This window comes from Phyllobates terribilis, unplaced genomic scaffold (genome assembly GCF_046119375.1).
Source record: "Phyllobates terribilis strain yellow unplaced genomic scaffold, ASM4611937v1 Scaffold_11__3_contigs__length_659146591, whole genome shotgun sequence".
NCBI classification, from domain to species: domain Eukaryota; kingdom Metazoa; phylum Chordata; class Amphibia; order Anura; family Dendrobatidae; genus Phyllobates; species Phyllobates terribilis.
In genome coordinates, this window is record NW_027362771.1 from 380,941,143 (window position 1) to 380,952,437 (window position 11,295).

General features: G+C 41.2%; 1 protein-coding gene across 3 annotated transcripts in view; it reads left to right on the forward strand.

The window, feature by feature from the left end:
* The window catches only part of SLTM (SAFB like transcription modulator), a 72,510-nt gene extending 61,479 nt beyond the window's left edge, over positions 1–11,031 (forward strand). For all 3 annotated transcript variants that reach the window (XM_073652961.1, XM_073652963.1, XM_073652962.1), the window contains 6 exons: positions 1,318–1,442; positions 6,881–7,045; positions 7,140–7,448; positions 9,008–9,143; positions 9,826–9,974; positions 10,134–11,031. In XM_073652961.1, the coding sequence (XP_073509062.1) occupies positions 1,318–1,442; positions 6,881–7,045; positions 7,140–7,448; positions 9,008–9,143; positions 9,826–9,974; positions 10,134–10,239 (990 nt within the window). In that variant the 3' untranslated portion in view covers positions 10,240–11,031. The remainder of the gene's footprint in view (positions 1–1,317; positions 1,443–6,880; positions 7,046–7,139; positions 7,449–9,007; positions 9,144–9,825; positions 9,975–10,133) is intronic.
* Positions 11,032–11,295: the final 264 nt, after the last annotated feature.

The window sequence follows — 11,295 nt, forward strand, 5'->3', positions numbered from 1 at the left end:
CACGCTTGCTGCTTGTGAGATGGCGGCTGAAGCACTGAGAGGACAGCTGCTGCCGCATATGTGTTGTTAATGAGAGAAAGCTCAGCACTGTTAGTCTATGTGCCCACGTAGCAGATTTGATGCAGAGCGTTTTTGCCTCTCTCTGGCAGAAAAAAACGCATGCAGATTTACATGCGTTTTTTCTGCCAGAGAGAAGCGTTTTTTTCAGTGTTTTTACATAAGTTTTCGCATGCGTTTTTTCAAGTACTTTTCCAAGCTATTTTGAGCATCACTTGGAAAGTTCTTGACAAGTTGGTCACACAATATAAATCCATGCAACCTGCATGTATTTATATTGTGTGACCAACTTAGATGCTTTAAATGCTGCATCTATGGTAAAAAAAAAAAGAATTAAGGTTTAAAAATAAAACTGGTATACTCGCCTCTCCAGTCTCCTCCCGGCGGCGATCCTCTCTTCGGCGTCCCGCGGTGTACTGGCAGGACCTGCGGTGACGTCATTTAGTCAGCTGATGGTCACGCGACCATCACCTGACCTCTGATGTCAGCGGTCACGTGACCATCAGCTGACTAAATGACGTCAGCGCCAGGTCCTGCAAGTACACCGTGGGATGCTGAAGAGAGAGGACTCTGCCGGGAGCAGACCGGAGATGTGAGTATACAGGTTTTTTTATTTTTAACTTTATTTCTTTTTTTCACCGCGTGGTAGCCGGGATGTTGTAGTCTCCTCTTCATCCCGGGTACCACACGCATCGCGATTACGCTGAAAATTCGCGGCCATTGAATTTAATTGAAATGCAGCAAATCTACATATACCTGCGGGTTTGCTGTGTTTAAATGTCCCTCGCGGTCGAAATGGTCATGCTGCGTTTTGCAACGCATTGTGAATTCGGCGCGCTAATTAGCGCATCATGTGCACATTCAAATTCACATTGCTTTGCATGGCAGACTGTTTTACAAGCGTTTTCACGGCTCTAAAAACGCCTTGTGGGCACATGGCCTTATATTGTTATAATCACACATCTCTGCCGTGACATCCAGAGAGCAGACTGTCTGTCCTTACATGTCTCACACTGGTAAAAGCTCTGTTTAATTTAAACCAAGCTCTGGAGGCAGATTCTCAAGGAGATGCATGTCCAGCCCAAATATCTTAACACCTCTCTTAAATATTAAGAAAAACATGAGTTTCTCTGAAATAAGATATAAAATTGTCATGAAGGTGTCATTTTCTTCAACTTCCGATGACCTGCATGCTCATATAGACAGCTTAGTAGGGTTGATTCTACTGAAAGATGCACACCTCACTAAATCACTCCACAGGAGCGACGCAAAGAAGCTGAGCGCATTGCACGCGAACGAGAAGAGCTGCGACGTCAGCAAGATCAACTTCGATTTGAGCAAGAGAAAAGAAATTCTTTAAAGCGTCCACGTGATGTCGACCATAGGTATTTAACCCAGTTTTAAATTTTAGAAATTTCATTTTGATTATGTAATGGGGAATGAGCTGCAAAATGCTAGCTTTTTAAATGTTTTAAGCAAATGTGGGAAGAATGCTGAAAATTAAGAATTTTATGGAAACTAGGAGTATAATAAGTTTATTTTTATAAGTTAAAAAATACAAAGTGAATGAACGAGAAGTCTAAATCAGATTGATATTTGGTGTGACTATTCTTTTGCATTTAAAATGGCATCAATTGTTTTATGTACTTTTGCGTAAAGTCAGGGATTTTGTAGGATTATAGTGTAAGGTGTATGAGTAACCAATTATACCAAACAGGTATCCCTCCTGTGTGTAGGTTGAAACACAGTAATTAAGCTGTGTGGGAGGCTTAACAGGGCGATTAACAACCAAACTGGTACAAAAATGTGGTTAGAGAGACCATTTCATGTCACTGGTCATCCACCATGTCAAGACTGAGCACAGCAACTAGACACAAGGTAGTTATACTGCATCAGCAATGTCTCTCCCCAGCAAAGATTTCAAAGCAAGCTGGTTTCAAGGGACGCTGTTAGTTATTTTAAAGCTGCACCAAGAAATGTGCACATAAGACACATCATGCTTCCAATCTGAAGATGTCCAGCAGTGCATTAAGCTCAAAACTAGCAGCAACCAGTAAGACACGGCTATGACTCGTCTATAGTTCGGAGAACTGGTGTGATCTTCATGGTATAATTGTGGCCAAAAAGTCATACGTTCGACATGTAAAAAAGGCCATGCAACTCAACTATGCAGAAAAAGGAATGACAGCAAGTGCATTGGGCTAATAAGTCAAAATATGAATTGTCTTGTTGTAATAGAATGTCATTGGTTTCTTGCAAGGCTGGAAAGTGGTACAATAATAAGTATCTGCAGGCAACAGTGAGGCATGGTGGAGGATCCAGGCAAGTTTGACTTAATTTCATCAAATAGAATTGGGGTTTTGTAAGGATTAATGGTGACTTCAATGCAGAGTAATACAGGAAGATACTTATCTATCGTGCAATACCATCAGGAAGGCATCCCATTTGGCTCCAAATTTATTCTGGAGCAGGACAATGACCCCAAACATACAGCCTGTCATTAAGAGCTATATTAAGCATAACAAAAAACAAGGAGTCCTAGAAGTTGTGACATGATTCCTCTGAGTTTGTGTTTGCAACAGAGTCTGTCAGGGATTCCATGAAAAGACAAGGTTTTGCACAAGTCTACATCCACAGAAAATCTGTGCTTGTTCCAAACCTCTAGGAAAACTCTCCCAACAGAGTTTCTTCAAAAAAAACTGCATCTGTGTACGCAAAAGAATTGATGCGTTTTTTGAAGGCAAAGGGTGGTCACACCAAATATTGATTTGATTTCTTTTGTTCATTCACTTTGCATTTTGACAAAATGAAACCTATTAAGACGTCTATTTTTGAGAGCATTGCAGCACTTCTTTCCCCACACCTGCCTAAAACTTTTGCACAGTACTGAATAATTACACTGGAATACTTGTGACTCACCAGGAGGCAGGGCGGAATCAGATTCCCCCCCCCCCCCCCCAATGGCTGCTATGCAAGTGAAAGTGCTTTTTGTGTTAAGAGTATGGGAAGTGTAGATCAATTGTCACCGTGCAGCGAGCGCTCCAAAGACTGTATGAAAGTGATCCACCTGGTCACCAGAGCACTGTGGTGGTATCGACAATTTAAGGACACCAGGTGCTTGTGTAAAAGTAAAAACCCCACACGACCAAATGTTACAGGCGAAGCAGTGGAGATGGTTTGAGAGACCTGTAAAATCAACACGTCGTGATCTTGGCACTCTTCAGCCAACTGGGAGATTCTGCGAGTGCGCTAGAAACAATATCTTACAGTTATTGCAACATTTACCGCCAGCTGACCATGGCATCTGATGTGAGTTCTATGCACTTTCTCAAAAACAAAGGTGTAAGGCGCCCCGCCCCCCTCTGAAATTCAGGGGTGTGTCACGATCTTAATGTGCAACTCCCAAACTGGTGGATTGGGTGCTGTACTGGTGTTGACTTGGCACTCTTCTGATGGCCCTCCAGGTCTCCTGATCGGACAGTGTGAATTTTTCATTTTTGGGGGTACATCAAAAACATTGTTTAAATGCCATCTTTGCCAGCAGCATTGGATGAGCTCTGGGGCCGCGTTACCGCTGCTCTAATGACCATTGACAAGGATATGTTTTGATTACCATTTTGATGTGTCATGTGACAAAAGGAGGACACAGAACATTTGTAAGCCTCAAGTGCTAAACTTGGAATTTTGTCGTTATGTGGCATTCACTATTGTGCATGTAAAACACTTCGTGTGTGTGTGTGTGTGTGTGTATATATATATATATATATATATATATATATATATATATATATATATATATATATATATATATATATATATATATATATATAATAATGTGTGTGTATATTTTATATTATAATATAGCGCAGGAGTAGGTTATTTAGGATTACCAAAATTATTATTTACCAGATGGCTGAATAATTAGAGAGAGAATATTTTAAGGCATTTTTATTCCTTCCTGCAAAGTCAAAAGTTTACATACACTAAGATTACTATGCCTTTAAACAATTCTGGACAGCCCATATGATGTCATATGTTTGGAAGCTTCTGATAGGTGTTTTTTTTGGTAACATCTGAGTTAATCAGAGACACGCCTGTGGATGTATTTTAATGCACACCTGAAACACACTGCTTCTTTGTGTAGTGGAAAGTCTAAACAAATCACCCAAGATATCAGGAAGAGAATTGTGGACTTGCACAAGTCCGGCTCATCCTTTGGGTACAATTTCAAGATACCCGAAGGTGCCTCGTTCATCTGTGCAAACAATTATACGCAAGTACAAACTAGGTGGGAGTGTCCAGCTATCATACCGCTCAGGAAAGCGACTGGTTCTGTGTCCCACAGATGAACGTGCTTTGGTCCTACATGTGCATATCAACCCAAGGACAAACGCAAAAGACCTTGTGAGGATGATGGCGCAAACTGGTAAGATTGTGTCAATATCCACAGTGAAACGAGTACTGTATCAACATGGGCTGAAAGACCACTCTGCCAGGAAGAAGCTGTTACTCAAAAAGAAACATAAAGCCAGATTAATGTTTGCAAATGTACACAAAAACACAGACCTTAATTTTTTTAGACATGTCCTGTGGTCTGATGAAACTAAAATTGAACTTTTTGGGCATAATGACCATTGTTACATTTGGTGGAAAAATTGAGAAGCTTGGAAGTGTAAGAACACCATCCCAACTGTGAAACACAGGGGTGGCAGCATCATGTTGTGGGGTTGTTTTTCTGCAGGAGGGACTGGTACACTTCACAAAATGGATGGCATCATGAGAAAAGAAGATTGTGGCAGTACTGAAGCAATATCTCAACATCAGCCAGGAAGTTAAAGCTTGTGCTGAAATGGGTCTTCCAAATTGACAGTGACCCGAAGCATACTGCCAAAATGGTAACAAAGTGGCTTAAGGATAACAAAGTCAATGTTTTGGAGAGGCCATCACAAAGCCCGGATCTCAATCCTATTGAAAATGTATGGGCAAAGCTGAAAAGGCCGGTGCGAGCAAAGCGACCTACAAACCTGGATCAGTTACACCAGTTTTGTCATCACGAATGGGCCCAAATTCTGACCAACTATTGTGAGAAGCTTGTGGAAGGATATCCCACACGTTTCAAGCAAGTCATTCAGTTTAAGGGCAGTAGTACCAAATACTAATGAAATGTATGTAAACTTTTGACTTTTTTTTAAGGCATTTTTATTACTTATTGCATTCTCATTTTTATGGCATTTGTCAAATATTAAAAATTATGGTAATTGTAATTGACCTAAAACGGGAGGGGTTTATTCTGATTTCATGTGAGATATTGAGAAAAACATGCATATGTGTCTCTTTATACAGTGTATGTAAACTTCTGGTTTCAATTGTGTGTAAGCTTACGTAACACACACACACACACACACACACACACACACACACACACACACACACACACACACACACACACCCCCACCCCCACCCTCTCTACACCTTACCGAGTGCAGTGGGGCAGGGTCGCTGCTTCAGGAGTGGGCTGATGCTGCGGGCAGTGGACTTTCATAAGATGTTGCTGCTGGAGAGCGCCGTCCCCTTTCCCCAAGATTTCCCTGCGGTGCACTGAGCCCAAATGAATGGACGCCATAGGCGGCGCATTCACAGATTAAGATCTCGGGAGCTGCTGGCCTCCTGAAGCAGCGACTCTGCTTCCTGTGACCCCGCTTCACCACAGCCGCCCTCCCCCTGATAAGCTCACTTCGGATTATAAGACCCCCAAATTTGGAGAGGAAAAGTGTGTTTTATAATCCAAAGATACGGTAAAGATATACATTTAAATGTGTATGTATATTAGAATTATACTTGTAGCTATATTATAGAGAGTGTTTGTTAGGCTATGTGCCCACGATGCAGAAATGCTCCGGATTTTTACTGAGCGTGTCTGCATCTCCCTGGCAGAAAAAAACCGCATGCGGATTGTACATGTGTTTTCCTGCCAGGGACAAGTGGAAGTGAAGCGTTTTTGCATGCATTTCCGCATGCAGGTTGACAAGAGCTTTCTAAGCGATTTTAGCATCACTTGGAAAGTGCTTGACAACTTGGTCACACTATATAAATCCATGCAACCGGCATGGATTTATATAGTGTGACCGAAAGAATGGTAGAGCTGCCGGCAAGCTGAGACAAGGAGACCGGGGGCCATCAGAAGGTAAGTATAATATTTATTTTTTCTTTTTTTTACAGGTTCTATGGTACTCGGGGTCCGGAGGAGAGTCTCCTCTTCTCCAAACCCGGGTACCATCCGCACATTGAAATGCATGGAATCCGCATCTACAGATGCAGTGATGCGGATGTCATGCGTTCCAATGCAAGTCAATGGCGGCGAAAATGCTGCGCTTCCGCAAAATAATTGGTAGTGCTGTGGATTTTTTCCACAATGATAATCCGCAGCAGAAATTTCCGCTGCATGTGCAGAGCACATGCGGATTATCATTGGGGAACATGGCAGACCTTCTACCAAGCGTTTTTTTTAAGCGTTTCTGCAGTGGAATTGCCGCTGCGCAAACGCTTAAACGCATAGTGGGCACACAGCTTTATTTTTATTTAATTGTGTCCCTAAGTTTTCAACAGGGTTTGTTTTTTTTGGTTTTTTTTACAACACACATAAACCTGAATGCCAAGAAAAAATGAACAGTAAAAAATAAATGAAAAAGATTATTTGCACTAAAGGTGATACATATAAAGATGTTTATAAACCTGACCTGGGGCATGAAGGAAGGAGTGGCGGCAGGAGGAGAAAAAATTCCTTTTCCCCTCTTTATATATGCCTATTTATTTCTTCTCATAGGAGAGATGATAACTTCTGGGGTGAGAACAAGAAAATGGCTATGGATACTGACTCCCGCTTTAGCCAAGGGTCTGATTACAATCGGCAGCAGCCCAGATTCACTGACTTTGATCTTCGAGAACGGGGTCGGTTTTCAGAGGGTTCTAATGCATCATCCTTTGAAAGGTACAGTAAGTGTGCAGATAACTGTTTTTGTTTGCTTATTTCAATGGTATGCGTTTACAGTTTTATGTATGTTTTGTTTTTTCCCGTCTGGTAGACGTGACCGTTTTTCAAACCAAGGGGATAACAAAAAGAATTTTAACAAGAATTTCAATGATTCAAGAAGAAGTGATCCAACACAACCCCGAAATGAGCCACGAGATACAGATCGGAGAGATCGCGATGATCGAAGGCCAGTACGTATTGACAGACCAGGTGCAAACAGATCTGAGGGCCAAGGCCCTGATAGAAGGCTCAGTAATCCTGATATGCAGCATGGGCATCATCCAAGAGATACTCCAGGAAAACCACCACGGTCCACTAACTGGAAAGAAGGAGGAATGCCAACTGATAAACGGGACACAAGGTACATAGTTGAAAACTATAAATTACTACTTTACACATTGAGACTAACATCGACCGTTTTCCTAGTGGAGTTTGGTGCTAAAAAGCTTAGTTATTTTGCTTGTCTATTCAGCTGACACCTGAACTCGTAACTGTTTAACCCCCTTCGATGCTGTTATCAGCCATAACCAGGGCTGTGGAGTTGGAGCCCATTTTGGTGGAGTCGGTATAAAATGGACCAACTCCGACTCCTAAAATATATAATAAATTGGGTACAGTAGTTCAATGCAGTTTGTGGGTAATACTTTTTCATAAGAATCTGGGAAAGTTATGAAATGTCCTATAAATGTCTGTCCTATTCCTGATCTAAGGGTCTAGACTTTTAGCTGAGATGAATCTGTGCTACAGTAAATTTATCACTTAAACATGAGCCGTGTATGAGGGAGTCTGAGTTGGAGTCGGTGTCATCGAAATTGAGGAGTCGGAGGTTTGTCTTATCGACTCCACAGCCATGACCATAACTGCATTTGAGTGCTTGGAAATGAGGCAGGGGTGGTTGAGGCATTCTTCCATGGCCATCAGAGGCTAGACTTAGGCTATGTGCCCACGATGCAGAAATGCTCCGGATTTTTCCTAAGCGTTTCTGCATCTCCCTGGGAGAAAAAACGCATGCGGATTGTACATGCGTTTTTTCCTGCCAGGGACAAGCGGAAGTGAAGCGTTTTGCATGCATTTCCGCATGCGGGTTGTCAAGCGCTTTCCAAGCACATGCTGTGGAAACTGTTTTATTTATAAAAATGAGAAATTTGACAAATTTCAAACAATTCGCAATTTTCTAACTTTGAATGATTATCCCTTTAATCCAAAGTCACACTACACAAAATAGGCCATCTGTAAAATGCTCTTTTTATTTTGTTAGGATGTTAAAAAATTACTGCTACAGTTTTAAAGTGTTGTGAATTTCCTTGAAAAAAAAAAAAAATCTTTAATTTTTTTTTAAGGACCTATTCAGTTTAGAAGTGTATTTGGGGAACCTGTGTACTCGAAATCCCCAAAAGTGATATTTTAAAAACCGCACCCCTCAACATATTCAAAACTGCTATCAGGTAGTTTATTAACTCTTCAGGTGCTTTTCAGGAATTAATGCAAAGTGGCATGGCAGGAAATAAATGTTTATCACCTTAATATTGCTAACATTTGAACAGGTCACTATATAATGTGCAGACTTTAAGGCTGCTGTTTGTGTGGGCCTGATTGCCATGGCAGTTAACAACCAATCATGATCTCTGGATGCTGATGGGTCTAAAGAGCAAGTCCCCACACTGTTAACCATCTAGATTCCATAGTCACTATTGACAGCAGCATCTAAGGGGTTAAACGGCCATGGTCCATGGCAATAGATTCAGCAGGGTGTCCGCTATGATGATCACCTGCTGATACTGTGTGCGTTTACTTAAAACATTCATTGTAACACAAATGTGTTTTAACCCCTAACTCACCCGGTCTTCAGATTACAAAGGAAAAACCTGCTGACCTATTCCCTTTAAGTGGTTAAAAAAAAATCCCCTTTTCTTTCAACAGAACTGACAGACCTGGACGAGATGCACCTGGTCATTCTGCCAGAGGCGGACATGGCAATCGTGGTGGTAAATCTGGCTTTAGTGGCAGAGATGGCGATCGTGGAATAATGGTGGGAGACCGTGGTAGCGGTGGACAAGTAAGTATTTTTATGCTTTACCCCTTACTATTATTATTTAGATTAATAAAGCTGAGCGACAACATTCACAGGACCCTTGTTCAGTGGCCATGTCAGTACTTTTTGCCAGCCACGCAGGAACCCTGCCAAATGCCTTCTGCTTGCTGGCATTCCCGGCAGCTCTTTGAATAGTAGGCCCGATGGGTCCTCATTCTCATCACGCCGTAACAATGATGTCGCAGTGCGTCAGTTAAATAGAAGAGCTGCCGGGAATGCCTGCAGGTGATGTGCAAGGTGGCTGTCCGTAGTCTATGGCCGCTGGACCTGGAGCCTGCTAATCAGTTCGCTCATCTCTAACAGTTAATGAATTATATGTATCCCAAAGTAATGCTATTGCAAAATAAGATTCACCGTTGCACCGACTGGGAAATAATGCTGTTTCAGTGTGGAATACAGTGATGAATAGAGAACTCATAAAATCTGAAAATAGGCCAGTCTTTAAGCAGTTAAAATAATAGATTCTCTAAATGTGGAATCATTCCTGAAGACTTTCATGTTTTTACCTTCTTCCTAACCGGGTCACCCAGGAAGGAAGAGAATTCAAAGGGAAAGTGTTCTACATTTCCTGCAATAGTTTATCTCCAAAAGTATAAACAGAAGACCATTTTGCTCCCCTATAAAGTATCAATGTTCCCTTATATAGCACTACAATGAAGGAAGACCTATTGGCCCTGGACGTGACAATGCTGGGCCGAGAAAAGAATGGCACGGTCCCAACCCACAAGGTGGTGGATATGATGGCCGAAGGATGCCAGATGGTCGAAGTGGAGACATGATGTCCTCTCATTCCAGGTATGTTATTAGAGGACCAGTGGAAGATGAGGTATGTCTGTGTATCGGAAGACATTTGGTAAATTTTGCGTGTGTGTGTGGTTTTTTTTTTTATTTATTTATTTTTATATATATATATTTATTTATTTAAAACATCTTTTCCCCTTTTTACCTTTCCAGTAATTCTGCAATCAACAGAGTTGTTCATATGCCAGGATCTATGCCCCGAGGAGGAAGTGGTTCTGGATTCAAGTCCTATAAGGGAGCGCCTCCACGGAGATTTTAAGAAGTCTGTTACCCGTGTTTAGCGATAACTTATTCGTTTGTTAAAACCTTCAATTGAACAAGGCTTTAATACAGTGAATTGTCCCGCTTTGTGTTTTTTAGTTTTAAGAATTTTTTTTTTTGATCAGGGGGGATTTTATTGGTGAATTTGACTTGTTATAAGTGCTCAATCTGAAAATTCCTCCAGATTCATGTAAAAATGATGCAAACTTCAAAGGGGGAGATTGTTCCTCCACAATGAAATACAGACTAGAATGGCTGAGTGTCCAGTTCAGATTGTAATCGTTCAATTCCTATCCTATGTTGAGGCTATAGTTTTGCTCAGTAAGCATGACACCGTCTACAGCCATGTCTAAACAGTTTGTTCAGCTTCATTGAGTAAATGGACTACTGCTTGTGACTTAGTCCTGATTGTAGGACCAAATCATCTGGAAGCGAGAATAAAGGCTTAAGTTACCTTCCACTTATTTATGGTGGATGTATTTAAACTTTACTATTTAAGCAATATTATAAAAGAAAGGTTGGCAGTATGGCATCCTTTCTTGTTGACTCTTAGAATTTTTGGTTTCCCTTTTCCAAATTGTAGTATATATAGGGTGTTTTTTTTTTATGCACTCTTTGGAGCCTGATGGTAAAGTTCCCAAACATTGTATAGTATTTTGTATTTTTTTTCCTCTTCTCTGGATACAGTGTTGTGTTTGTGAATTTGGCCACAGAAAGTCGTCCCCCCTTTCCTTATCGTCTTGTTAACTTTTAGGTGGCACAAATAAACTGGTTTGATTTTTATTTTAAATGGGTTTTTGTTTTTCTTTTTTTTCCCCCTCTCTCCTTTTAATATACCTCTGGTTATATAGCTTTGAATTTACCTGCTCACAAGTTTAGATTATTGTAGCTACACTACCCATCAAGGGGATGAATCAGATTGCCTACAGTTCATCTCCTTTAAAGCACCACTCCAGTGATTATTTTTTCTTTCAGCTCTGTAGTAGCACTTTAAATGTAATCCCCGGGCATATACTCGCCCTCTGGCGCGGGCTGAGGAGTTGGTAAGCCAAAC